The sequence below is a fragment of the Myotis daubentonii genome, chromosome 14 (genome assembly GCF_963259705.1).
Source record: "Myotis daubentonii chromosome 14, mMyoDau2.1, whole genome shotgun sequence".
NCBI classification, from domain to species: Eukaryota; Metazoa; Chordata; class Mammalia; order Chiroptera; family Vespertilionidae; genus Myotis; species Myotis daubentonii.
The window spans coordinates 41,246,657-41,261,178 of record NC_081853.1 but is presented as its reverse complement, the minus strand read 5'-3'; the positions used below and the strand labels follow the sequence as shown (position 1 = coordinate 41,261,178).

General features: G+C 41.2%; 1 protein-coding gene and 1 pseudogene across 1 annotated transcript in view; one reads left to right on the top strand and one right to left on the bottom strand.

The window, feature by feature from the left end:
* NR1D2 (nuclear receptor subfamily 1 group D member 2) overlaps positions 1-14,522 on the bottom strand; it is a 30,731-nt gene that overhangs the window by 7,725 nt on the left and 8,484 nt on the right. Inside the window, exons 2-6 of the mRNA XM_059664084.1 lie at positions 10,187-10,453; positions 9,187-9,275; positions 6,291-6,435; positions 3,613-4,235; positions 1,498-1,683 (exon numbers count right to left, since the gene is read on the bottom strand). Of these exons, the coding sequence (XP_059520067.1) occupies positions 1,498-1,683; positions 3,613-4,235; positions 6,291-6,435; positions 9,187-9,275; positions 10,187-10,453 (1,310 nt within the window). The remainder of the gene's footprint in view (positions 1-1,497; positions 1,684-3,612; positions 4,236-6,290; positions 6,436-9,186; positions 9,276-10,186; positions 10,454-14,522) is intronic.
* On the top strand, positions 11,994-12,889 carry LOC132215331 (small ribosomal subunit protein uS5-like; annotated as a pseudogene).

Genomic DNA, 14,522 nt, shown 5'->3' with positions numbered 1-14,522 from the left:
ACCTCTCTGGGCTGTAGTCACTTAACTTCAAAAATGGGTGAATTGATATGTGATACTTTAATCAATTTTAAAAAAAGGTGAATTGATCACTATACACCTTGTGGCTTTAAATCTTAAGTGTAATGTTTTCCTTTAAACTGAAAATCCTAACCTATAGGTGTTATTTTTTAATAAACCATAGATATTTCATTCATGAACAAGGCTTCTTTCTTCTCTGTTCTAGTCCAGGTGCCCCAGAAAATAGAGCCTAAGGTAAAAGTTTATGTGGGGTGTGCACTGGCATATGTGAAAACAAGAGTAGGGAAAAAGGAAATGGAATAGGGAAGCAAAGAGAGCAGATATTAGCAACATTTACTGAGCTAGCCACCATTTATTAAAAAAACTAAGAGCTGCCGGAACCGGTTTGGCTCAGTGGATAGAGCGTCGGCCTGCGGACTGGGGGGTCCCGGGTTCGGTTCCGGTCGGGGGCGTGTGCCTGGGTTGCGGGCACATCCCCAGTGGGGGATGTGCAGGAGGCAGCTGATCGATGTTTCTCTCTCATCGATGTTTCTAGCTCTCTATCTCTCTCCCTTCCTCTCTGTAAAAAATCAATAAAATATATTTTAAAAAAAACAAAAAACAAAAAAAAACTAAGAGCTCAATCATGTGGGACTTTTATGGAGAAATGGCTCCCTACTCCCATGAATCAAAGATTTCACCCACCAGACATCAACTTCCCACCTCCCACCTCCCACCTGCATTTCAGAATAATGCACAAGTGAGCTCCAATCAAGTCCTGAGACTTCTCATACCTCAGAGCAATAGGGAAGCCATGGAGCAGACCCGTGAGAGTCACCTAAGCACAAGAGGCACTGTGTCCTACTAAACTTGCCAACCGTGGCTGCCTCAAGCCCAGGCAGAAGGCATCGCACAAGAGAAGCTGGAGTAGAAAAAGTAGCCATGGATTCTGGAGTGAGAAGAGGCCAAGAAAATCTGAGCTGGCATGGAAGAGATGTCTGATACATCCACCAAAAACAGGGTGGGGCAAAAGTAGGTTTACCGTTGTTTGTGTGGAAAATGCAGTAATAAATAATAATGCAAGAATAAATTCTTGTATTTTGCATACTCACAACTGTAAACCTACTGTTGTCCCACCCTGTATTCTACAATCTCCTAAAAGAAAAGACCACACACTCTAGTTACCCTTCATATTCTGTACAGTCAACCCCAGGCTAGGCTTTCAGTAGGTGTCCATCACTCTGCAGATCCCACCAAGTCCACGTCTAAAAGCAATCCTAGAACCTGGAGTTTGTATGCTGGAAATACAGATCATTCATATTTTAAGTCCTAAGAAATGCATTTACCTAGCTAGCCTCTCTCCCAAGATCCTGAAATGGTCATCCTTTTGTTGGTAGTTTCGGCCTCTGGACTACAAATACTCATTTAGAAAAGAAGTAAAATGCATGGAAATAAAATACTACATGCCGTGTATCCATACTCAAGATTAACAAAATCTACCTCAAAAGTCCCAGCCTTTAAAAGGTTGACTTGGTCATGCTGAGAGAGGTCTCTGAATCCAGGAATACGCTTTGCAAATTCCACCACTTCTTTCACTGCCGGGGTGAAGCTCATTGAAAATTCTTCCCAGATTTCATGCCCTGATTTATGAGGATCCACATATGGAGACTTACTCATTGGACAAACCTAATATGCACAAAAAAGAAAAACTCTTTAATTGTGAGAGGTGGTAAAGAAATTTCAGAAGTAGCATCTCCATCATTGGAAATACCAACATGAAAATAACCTTCAGGTGCTACTGATAACACTTTCTCTTTTGGATACTCTGCCTTTAGACCAAAAGCCTCACAGCAACCCATTTAAATAGCAATTAACTTGTTACCACGCAAGAGGCAGCCTATGCAAAAAATGAGCTCATTAACAAGCTATTTCAAAAACCCATTGCAGCCTGACCTGTCTGGCTCAGTGGCTAGAGCATCAGCCTGTGGACCAAAGGGTCCCAGGTTCGATTCCGGTCAAGGGCATGTACCTTGGTTGTGGGCACATCCCCAGTGGGGCGTGTGCAGGAGGCAGCTGATCAATGTTTCTCTCTCATCGATGTTTCTAACTCTCTATCCCTCTCCCTTCCTCTCTGTAAAAAATCAATAAAGTATATTAAAAAAAAAAAAAACCCATTGCACAGGTTGAAGGGTTCATTTTGTAGCACTGCTGCCACCTTATGCTGGCTTTATGGTTCAAAAAATAATCACACATATTTACTTCTCAATCCTATTAGTTATGGCAGATATTACAATTTCTTAGATGAGAAAATGAGACTCTAAGATGTTTAGTGACTTACCAAATAAAGCTAAAAGTCAAAGGCCGAGAACTCAAGCTCATAGTTAATATTTCAAAACTCACTTTTTTCTTAATGGTCACAATTACAATGTTGTGATTTCAAAGAGGAAAATATAGTGAGATGCCTCAGTTCTTTTAAAAGATCACTAATCAAAAAAAATAAAAAATAAAAAGATCACAAATCACCTATTTTATAAACAATGATGTTAAGCACTGACCTCCACTTAGTCAATAAGAAAAAATGACTGGAGTACAAGGTGCAACTTCTAAATGAGGATTGGGAAGGAAAAAATAGGAAGCTAAAGGCATAAAAACACTAAAAAGATTAGGAAGCATGAGCTGTAATCTCTATTAGTAAAATCATCCTTTAAATTTTCACTAAATCCATGAGATCCAGGAATGAAATAATTCTGTAACCATGATTTTTTTCCCTCCATAAGGCAGCCACTAATTCTAATAAAACATAAGGTCACATTTCAGATCAATAGGATCAAATACTTGCAAGTGACCAAAAATTCTAACAGAAGGATTGAGGAAAGTCAACTATTTTGAAAATACAAAGAGAAGGCTTTAATTACCTGGCTGTGGGAAATACCAAGCACTATCAAAGGACCTCGTGATTTAAACTGGAAATGGTGCAGTACTGATGCTTTTGATGAAATTTTGGCTGAATATAAACACTGTACTTTCATGTAGACTGTTGTATTTGATGAAAAAGACTTGAATGATATGAATAACATAAACTCATCTCATAGGATGAAGTCTGAGAAAATCCTAAGCTGCCTATTAAATGAAAATATTCCTAAATTCTAACACAATAAAACTTCCATGTTCTATATCCAAAGACCTATTTGCATTATAATGGTTAAAGAAAACTCCACAGAAATCAAGAAATTACTGCCCTTACAGGGAAAATCCCAAAGCTAGTATGGTAGTGATTAATCAGAATGCTTAAATTTTGAAAGGGATTTCTAAGAATTAAAGGACCAATTCTACGTGATCCATATTTTACATAAAATCCTAATGCCAATCATAGTATCAATCAAATCACATGCTTGTACCTGTGTGTAAAATTAGGTCATTCAACAAATGATGTCTACTAAAAGCATCTGACCTAAAATATTGCCCAAAACTGATTCTGTAAAACTCTTAGGTTTTGACACCCCCTCTCCCACCCTTGAAGTAGGTATATCCCCCACATAGAAGAAAACCTTCAAAGCTTTCCTTAATACGAGGTGAGCAAAAAAAAAAAAAAAAAAAAAATTGATTTCACTATACCAGATGCATTCTCCCTCCATTGTTGCACAGGTAACTATTCTTGTTCTCATTCTGAGAAAATCCATCTATGGAAACTCTATCACATACTCTTTGAGTATAAGCATTGGAGAAGTTCATACAATGTCCATTTGCAATACAAATGGCATGCCCATTTGGGTAGTGCATTATGTTCCTCCCCTTATACTGTCCATTGAGATTCTGCTGGCTCTCACTACAAGGAAAATGGCTGCTAAGCCCATTGCCACAATGGTCATGATTTAAATTATACTGCTCCAAGTTCTTGGGAATCCGTTCTCTCTGGGGCTGCATGGTCTCTGCTGAGTTTTCTCGCTGCTCTTGATTATACAAAAAGGTATCCTTGTGGGCTCTGGTCACCATGCCAATCACTTCCTCCTTTGCAAAATCAGAAGAGGGAGGAGAAGAGCTTTTGATGCTTTCTTGCTCCAGCTGGGGCTTGGGTCGCAGCTGTTCCTGGGCGGGTAAGGCTGTCTGTTCATGGTCTACTAATGTGTCATTTTGCAAATGACCACTGAACTGGCTGTTCATCATGCTCTTCATCGCACTCTGCATTTCAATTAGCATCCTCTGTTTTTCACGCTTAGGAATACGACCAAACCGAACAGCTATTGAAGAAAAAGATATTTAACATCTATATTCTAAATAAGACCTGTTTATAAAGAAAAATAACACAAAATTATCTTTGTTAGCTATGACCTCTAGCCATATAAGAAAAGAGTATCTACATGTCTCCGACACAAATTATTCTGAACTTACTGGCTGTACCATAGGAAGTGGGAGGGAGAAAATTTTCCATTGTTCTCCCAAAACAAAACTAAGGAGAAGATCTACCTCTTGGATAATTTATAAGCACAAATCTGGAAACGAAACTTTAAATTAACTAATGAAAATCAGAGCCTGAAGCAGACCAGCACGACTACACAGCACCTTATTAGTACGGCTGCAGGCTCTGTTCCTAAGAAGGAATTCAATACTTACATCCATTAACACTAATGGAACCTAGTAGGCACAATCACTCCCTGAATATCTGACTTTTCTCAATTCATTTTCATAACCTTATTCTCAAGATCCAACAAGACCCAATGTTAAGTGACCTGTTCTTTCCTTTAATAGCTTCTTTAAAAATAAAATCTTAAAAAAATAAACAACAACAAAAAACACATGGTTAATAGAAATGTAGTTATTGAAAAATCAACTTGCTGGATTTTTATTAAAATCAATGAAACAAATAAAAATGAAATCATTCATCCTCCATTATTTTAGAGACTTGTCTTAGAATGTGCCTGTCTCCAACATTCCTATCCTAGAGGGAAAGGGAAAAAAAGCTTCTGTCTAGTCTTTTTATACAAAGATAATAAAAACTTAACATACCACCCAGTAAGAAAGCCTTACTAATGTAAATGTATCTCTGACATTATCAAACAAACAAGTCCATAGTGTTTCACATTCTACACCTCTACTCCCTCTCCCCTTCACAAATGATAGACATTTTTATTCTTTTGGGGCAATCACAGTATCTATCAACTTTGGATTACTATTTCTAGTGCTATAAAAAATTTTTCAGGCAATTAAAAATCCCAAATATCAAACTGCTGTAAATCTCTTATTCAAGAAGCTCCTCATTGCAATACGTATTTCTGTGTCAGTAAGAGTAACCTAATGGACTGTTTAAATGCCCCTCCCCTAGATAAATGAGGTTCATTCTTAGCAATTCTTAATTAACCCTACTAAACTAATCCCTAATGTTTCTTTAAATTTTGCATCTCCTTTCAATGTACTCAGAATCTGTACCCTAAAAACACATTATCATCTCAGGGCTGAGAAAGTAACAGAGATAATGCGCATAACGAGAAATGAGTTCATCAGCAATGCTGATATTATGGAGAAAGAGCCACGGATTCCTATATCAAGAATTCCAATTTGGCTCAGTGGATAGTGTCGGCCTCTGGACTAAAAGGGTCCTGGATTCGGTTCTGGTCAAGTGCACATGCCTGGATTGCAGGCTTGTTGCATGCAGGAGGCAGCCAATCAACGATTCTCTCTCATTACTGATGTTGCTATCTCTCTCTCCCTCTCCCTTCCTCTCTGAAATCAATAAAACTACGTTTAAAAAAAGAAAAACTAAATCTTTTTTTGGGGGGGGGGGGAGAAGAAGTATTGAAATTGTATGGGGGAGGGGAATCTTTTTACAAGAACCAACAAAATAAAAGAAGTGAATCCTAGCCAATTTGGCTCACTGGGTAGAGCATCGGCCTGCAGACTGAAGCATCCCAGGTTCGATTGGGTCAAGGGCACATGCCTGGGTTGCAGGCTCAATCCCCAGTAGGGGGCGTGCAGGAGGCAGCTGATCAATGGTTCTCTCTCATCATTGATGTTTCTATCTCTCCCTCCCTCTTCCTTCCTCTCTGAAATCAATAAAAAAAATATATATTAAAAAAAAAAATAGTAGTGAGCCAAAGCTGTTCCTGGAATGTTGATGCTAAAATTTGACTTTAATGAATTTGGCATCCTACAAGGCATTAAAATGTGTTTTCTAAAATCTGCTTCACCCTAAGCATGAGAGGGCCACTGGTAACTGGTTTATAGCTCTGGTTTATGCTGAGGAATAAAAGCCAGCCCATGTGCTCTAAGAAAGAACGCTCTTTAAACTGGGAACATACCATCTCTCGACATTCCAACAGACAGACACTTTTTAAAGCGACACTGCTGACATCTGTTCCTATTCATTCTCATTATAGAACAGTTTTCATTCTTCAGGCACTTCTTGTACTGGATGTTTTGCTGAATGCTTCTCCGAAAGAAACCCTAAGAACAAAGGAAGATGTACCCATTCATTTAAAAACACCCAGATGAAGTCCTTATAAATAGCCTCCTCCAATCCCTAACCATCCATTACTAGCCACGCCTGAGAAATAATTTTGGCTTAGACCCAAGGGAAATATAATCTCGACCCATGGGATTGGCCTGCATTCTTACCAGTATCAATAAGCACCTATATCTACTAGCTGAACAAAACCCTCTTCCCTTTCTTCCTTTTTGCAGACTCTTGCTGCTTTCCAAGCACCCTTGTACTACACTTTCCCCTGTTACCAGCCCCTGCCTGCAGCCACATTTCCCAGCCCATACTTGAATCACATATAAATTCCAAAACTCTTGAAATAGGGCTTATTTTCAAAGAGTTAACAGAAAAATATGTTCCATAGCTACAGTAATCCCCTCACTGGAACGAAGGATTACGTTAGTAAAGCTTGGTCTCCCCTAGATCATTACCTGCTGACACCTGCAAGGCCTGCTTATATGTGCCAGATGTTCTTGGTTGCTTGCCAGCAACAGGTAAGTGTCACACCAGAGACCAACTAATGATCCAGGAAAAGAGTTCCCAGCTAGATGGCTATAGATTACTGCCTTCACTAAACAAATAAAGTAAGTGCATGTGCTGTGACAGGTATTCAAAGATCCCCAGCTTAACAGTTCCAAGGAGAACGGAAAAGTCAAGAACAAATTACCAAAAGTAACTTGAACTGCAATTTCCTTGCATATCATAACTAACCACACATTTCATGAATCTTATTAGTACTTGTGGGATACGGCAGTTTTAGACTTTATTACTGTGGTACTATACTTGGACACTACAATATCTGAGCTAGACACACCTTTAAGACAGTATGGAGCAGTTATGTGTAAGTATCAAGAATACAAAAATTAGACTTATTGGCTTGTGCTTTTGTTTCTCTAGCCCATAATTACTTCACATTTTCGAGGGAAAACAAACCAAAAAAAACCAGCGTTTCCCTGGTGAGGTTGAAACGGCCCCAATGAGGTCGAGATGGCCCCAGTGAGGTTGAAACGGCCCCAATGAGGTTGGGACGGCCCCGGTGAGGTTGAAACGGCCCCGGTGAGGTTGAAACAGCCCTGGTGAGGTCAAGACGGCCCCGGTGAGGTTGGGACAGCCCCAGTGAGGCCGTGATGGCCCCAGTGAGGTCGGGACAGCCCAGTGAGGCTAGGACGGCCCCGGTGAGGTTGGGACGGCCCTGGTGAGGCCGAAACAGCCCCGGTGAGGTTGAAACAGCCCCGGTGAGGCCGAAATGGCCCCGGTGAGCCCGGGACAGCCCCAGTGAGGTTTAAACAGCCCTGGTGAGGTCGGGACAGCCCCAGTGAGGTTGAAACGGCTCCGGTGAGATAGGGATGGCCCCGGTGAGGTAGGGATGGCCCCGGTGAGGTCGGGATGGCCCCGTTGAGGTCGGGACGGCCCCAGTGAGGTCGGGACGGCCCCAGTGAGGTCGGGACGGCCCTAGTGAGGACGAAACGGCCCCGGTGAGGTTGGGACGGCCCCGGTGAGGTTGGGATGGCCCTGGTGAGGTTGAAACAGATAATGGGGACCAGTATAGACTGATTAACAGGGGTAGATGCAGAGGCAGAGCAGCATTGAACAGACTGTCAAACTACAGTGGGAAGCCTGGGGAGGGTTTGGGGGGGTGGTTAAGAGATCAACCGAAGGACTTATATGCATGTATATAAGTATAACCAATGGACACAAGACACTAGGCGGTAGGGAAGGCCAGGGGAATGTCAAGGGGGGGAGGGGGGAAGGAGACATATGTAATACTCTTTGCAATACTTCAAGAAATAAAAATTATTTTTAAAAAAAGTGTTTAAATAATTTTTAAAACAGTGGAAAATTGCTGCATCTATATAAAATACTGACCAGCTTGTTAAGTGACCTGACCATTAAGAATTAGCAAAACCACAATTCATTGAGAGCCACCCTAGAAAATATTTCTTCTTTCATCATGTATATTCATTATCTTGCTCACCCAACATGTCCTGCCAAACTGGATTCCTGCTTCTGGCCTTCAGTCAGAGAAGAGCAGGACCACCTGCCTTGGCCAAGTTAATTCTGACACTCAGGAGAAAGGATTGTGCCAGATTTAAAAAGACAAAGAGAGATTCCCTGGATATAAGTACAGACTATCTCCCATGGAATTATCTGATGGACACTCTAAGAAATATTCAACTAGACTTACAAATATAATAAACTTTCCCAAGAATTTAATTTATATCCAAGTTTCTTTTACTCACTTGGCATTACTTCCAAAGACATCACATTTTTATAAGTATCTAGGAATTATTCCCAGCTCCTAATACCTGACATGTCAGAATGATAATGTATCTGATCAGACCTATTCAAAGTTTGGTCTAAACCAAGTTCCAACAAAGCAAGTCTGTTTTGCTCCCTGCTGTTTCCCTATCACCTAGAACAGCAGTTGGTGCATTAATAAATAAGCATTTGTGCACATAGTTTCATACCATAATTAAATTTGAGGGAGACAGCAAATTTATTTTGATCAAAATCTTTTTTAAAAAGTACTTTTCTGAATTAAAAACCTATTTCTCAAAACAAGTTATGTTTATAACTACATAAAACGCTTAAGAGGTAAAGAAGAGCAATGAGTTCTCTCCTCCTCCCAGATCATCAACTGTGAAAACTGGCAAACCAAACTCCAGCTTGTTTAATTCCAGAATCAGGAGCTTAAAGTGACCAAAGCATGCTTTTACCTTGCAGCCTTCACAAGCATGAACTCCATAGTGGAATCCTGATGCCACGTCCCCACAGACTTTACACAGAAGAACCATGCCACTAAATTCTAAAGCACAAACAGAAACAAAAGTAAAGACAGGAGAATATTTTCAACTGTTTGTTTTTTTTCCAATTGAGTATTTTATTTTCTTCAACTTGTGTTTTAAATAGATACAAATGTACTTTTATCATGTAAAAGAAAATTCCTTACACCAAATTAACAAATCAAAAGACATCATGGTTTTCTTTGAAACTCAGTTTATGGGACCAAAAATATTTCAGAAAGCTGATTTTGCCCTTTCCTGATGATTTTAAACATACTCTGAAATTTTGTAAATCTAAAGTTGCTTTACACCAGATATGCAACCAGAACTAAGAAAACCGTTCTCCTAGATAAGAATGGAGAAATCAATCAATAAAAAAAAATGCAAACGATGTCTTCACAGGCTGCTGTCCACACACTAGATAGATCCTATTCCTTCCTGACCTTCCCTTATACCAGCCCATCTTACCTCCACTCTCACTCAGGGGTCCAAATTCCACTATTCATTCAGTTATCCCAATTCCTGCTTTATTTCCAAATCCCAATGTTCCTAAGCTCCAACTTCATTAAAGCAAACCCCTTCCCATAACGAGTAAGTACTCTGTTCTAGACACCAGATTCAGTGCTAGGAGCCCAGAAGAAAGGTAGTAACTGTGAAAATGTGGCAAAAGGGAAAACTAACTGTAGAGGATACATGGTCAGGCACAGTACATAACCCCATCTCTCACTGAGGCAAGGATCAGTTATGACAACTGCTTGAGGCTGTAACTTTAAAAACCATCACTGATTTCTTACCTAACTACTGAACTATTATTACTCAGAAAGAAGTGAAAATCATAGTCCCAAATATAATGGTTCCCCCAAATGAAGAATTGATAAAGTAAGCCCCACCTGCAATTAACGGCACCAACCTTTAGAAAACTAAAGACACTTACTTGTCACTCCACTATGACTCTTTGTCATGCCAGGTGCACTTGACTTGCTTGTTTTCATAGAACAATCTATTCGATCATTTTTCAGAATGCCTTCAATACTGGAGAGATCACCACTTCTGGGATTACCATTGTTATCAGAATTAGAGCTATTTGGAGAAGATGGAACAGAAGAGAAGGAGGACTGGAAACTATTATCAGATCCCTCACTGTGACAAGAGGCAGGGCTAGAGGCTGAGCTGGAAGAACTGATGTAGGCAATCACACCTCCTAGAAAAAAAGAGAAATCAGATAATTAGATACATGATATATATTTTCTATTTTTATAAATCTGAACAGTAAAGTCACTAACTTTAGATATTGGTTACTGATTAAATGTCAGCTTATCCCCAAAAGGAAAAATAACCGGCTTCCTTATTTCCTACTATAATTCCTGCTTCCACAAAGTTCAAAGCCGATATAATTCCCACCGACTTAAAAAGTGAGAAGGCGCTCACGAGGGATTATGCTGAGCACATGCAGATCCAGATTTTCCATTTTCCAACTTTTCCTAAAATGAATGAAAGACCTTCCTGAGTGACTCCGTAACTTAAACAAATTGTTTTGGCCATGAAGAAATCTGGTTCTGATGCTCTCTGTCTCCATTACACCTTGACATGACACAATTCTAGAAACAAGAGTTCATCATTTGCCTCCCCCATCACTTGGCTAAAACACAGGTTAATCAAGAACAGTTTTAACGTCTGGAATTCTAGATAAGGTAACTTATCTCAAAACGGAGAACCTCCCAGAATCTCTGTTTTGATGCTCCCGGAAGACTTCTTTGACCATCACTAAACCCCAGTTCCACTTTCCCTTCTCCACCTACTTCTGACTTGCAGACACACACCTCTAAGCAGCTCTTAAGGAATCTAGACTCACTACTTATTCTTCTGCCTACAGTACATATTAAAGAAGCTAGAAGGAAGACTGCAGACTATCAGAGAATTTAACATTAAGGCTAAAGTTAATGCCCTCTTCATGGAACTACTCGCAAAACACTCTTCTCAACTTCATCAATGTAACTTCCACAATCCCTCTGAAACCTGGCCTTAGCGACCATAAACCTCCCAGATTAAGAAATAGCACTTAAAGTTATTCTTAGGATATAATTACAAGCTTCTTCACTCAAAGAGATAAAATGTTGCAAGAGTAATAACCTCATAGCCAAATATAATATTTTTCCAAATCCCAGGCCAAACAAGTCATTTTCATCTTCTCTGCCAAGGTCTATTGTGGCTTATTTTCCACTTCCCTCCATCATTAATGAACATTTATTGGCTTTTCAATGTGCATCAGACGCAAAGTTATCTCTCTTCCGTCTCTGTCCTGAGCTGGCTCTTAAACCTACTGTTCACCTGTTTCCATCTATTTCTCAACTAGACCATGAGCACCTAGCTGCAGTGTGTCTCTTAACTCTCTGTACATGCTTCAGGTGATAAGCCTGCCGTAAGTATCTGTGAGGCCTTCTCTATGAAGCCCATGTCTAAGAACATGGACAGATGCCCAAACAGTACAAAGCATTACCAGGAAGCTGCCAGTAGAACAGGCCATTTCTGACAACAATCTACATGACGATAGTGAGTAGTATCTGGAGAATTTTGCATATTCCCAAAGTAATCACTCCAAATTAATCATTCACTCTGAAATAAAACCTTCTCTGCTAAACAGAAATGACTCCCGAGTCTTTTATTTATTTTTTTAGATAAAAGACACGCTTTATAAGTCATTTAAAACACAAACACACGCTTCTTTTCCGACGAAACACCAAATGGCGGATGAAGCCGGTGCTGCGAAGGGCCCGGAGGGCCAGAGGCCCCGGGAATAGAAGGTCGTGGCGGCTTCGGTGGAGGATTTGTCCTTGGCTGGGGTTGCGGCCGGGGTCGCGGCCGGGGTTGGAGCGGCGGCCAAGGCCGCGGAGCTCATGGAGGCAAGGCCAAGGACAAGGAGTGGATCCCTGTCACCAAGCTGGGCAGCCTCCTCAAGGACATGAAGATCAAATCCCTAGAGGAGATCTATCTATTCTCCTTGCCCATCAAGGAATCGGAGATCATTGACTTTTTCTTGGGGGCATCCCTCAAGGATGAGGTCTTGAAGATCATGCCTGTGCAAAAGCAGACACGTGCTTTCCAGAGGACCCGGTTCAAGGCATTTGTCGCCACTGGGGACTACAATGGACATGTTGGTCTGGGTGTTAAGTGCTCAAAGGAAGTAGCCACTGCCATCCGTGGAGCCATTCTCCTGGCCAAGCTCTCTACTGTCCCTGTGGGGCGAGGCTACTGGGGAAACAAGATTGGCAAGCCCCACACAGTTCTTTGCAAGGTGGCTGGCCGCTGTGGCTCTGCACTGGTGCGCCTCATCCCTGCCCCCAGGGGTACGGGCATTGTCTCGGCCCCTGTGCCTAAGAAGTTGCTGATGATGGCAGGTATTGACGATGGCTATACCTCGGCCAGGGGCTGCACTGCCACCCTGGGCAACTTCGCCAACGCCACCTTTGATGCCACCTCTAAGACCTAGAGCTATCTCAACCCATATCTCTGGAAAGAGACTGTGTTCACCAAGTCTCCCTATCAGGAATTCACTGACCATCTTGTAAAGACCCACACCAGAGTTTCTGTGCAGAGGGCCCAGCTGTGGCCACCACATAATTTTATACAAGAAAAATAATGTGGCCGAAACCGGTTTGGCTCAGTGGATAGAGCATCGGCCTGCGGACTGAAAGGTCCTGGGTTCGATTCCGGTCAAGGGCATGTACCTGGGTTGCGGGCACATCCCCAGTGGGAGATGTGCAGGAGGCAGCTGATGGATGTTTCTCTCATTGATGTTTCCAACTCTCTGTCTCTCTCCCTTCCTCTCTGTGAAAAATCAATAAAATATATTTAAAAAAAATAATAATGTGAATTAAGCCTGCTAAAACACACACACACACACACACACACACACACACACACACACTCTCTCTCTCTCTCTCTCTCTCTCTCTCTCTCTCAGCAAAATATTGAGGCCAAAACAATTCCAAAGAACAGAAAGACATTTCCATTTACAGAGAAGAAGAAAATAGGCATAGGAATTTTAGTCTTTTAGTCTGTCATGTTGAAATTGGGTAGCAGATATGTATTTATGTACCAATAATTATATCCAGGCTATGGAGCCTCTAAGAAGCTACGCACAACCACAACTCTTAGGGAGTTTGATTACAACCCAGAAGAGATGTTAAAATAGGTGCCTACTATGCCAAGAAAAACATAGCAGTGTTCAACATACACAAAATTAACATGCATAAATGCAACTAAGTGCACTTGAGTTTTAAATAATGTGAACAATTCCATCCACTTTTCCAATCACTAAGCATGTGCTTTGTATCTGTCTTGAGGTGTGACTCTGCTCTCTCTATAGTCTGACCCACTTCCCAAATGCTCTTAGCATAGGCTTATCATCTGCCCAGAAAAAAGCCAGAGCTTGATGATGAATATTCATCCCATAAACCAGTCATTCTCAAAGCATGGTGCCTGGACCATGGGCTTCAGCATCACCAGGGAATCTGTTAGAAATGCAAGTTCTCGGGCCCCACTCCAGTTCAGCATCCTAATCACCTGGGTGACAATGATGCACAGTAAAGTTTGAGACCCACTGCCACAAAGCCAACTACTTCACCTGTGCCCAATGGAAGAAAAAGTGACCAACGGTAGTTTTAATAAAAAAAATTCACTTACCATTGACTTTAAAATCTAAAAGGTCCTAAGTCTCCAAACACAATGAGAAAGGCTTCCTAACTTTGAGTTCATTCTCATTATCCAGAGAGATTATGTAAAATTATATCAGAACCACCTGGTGCTTCTCTGAGCTACACATTTCCAAGGCCCTGCCCAGACAAGAGAGGGCACCCTTAGGAATGAGCATTTTTAACAAGGTCTCTGGGCGATTCTTTGCACCAAAAAGTTTAAGAATGGCTACAGCCCGGCCAGTGTGGCTCAGTGGTTGAGTGTCGATCTATGAAACAGGAGGTCACGGTTAGATTCCCAGTCAGGGCACGTGCCCGGGTGGGGTTCGATCCCCAGTGGGGGACATGCAGGAGGCAACCAATCGATGATTCTCTCTCATCACTGATGTTTCCATCTCTCTCTCCCTCTCCCTTCCTCTCTCTGAAATCAATAAAAATATATTACATAAAAAGAATGGCTATAACCACTGAATTCAAGCACACACTGGCCTAGTTTTAAAGGTTGTTTTCATTGACATAACTGCCTGATACCCTTAATATGCAATTTTAACATGGAAGCATATTAAATGTCATGTTCCT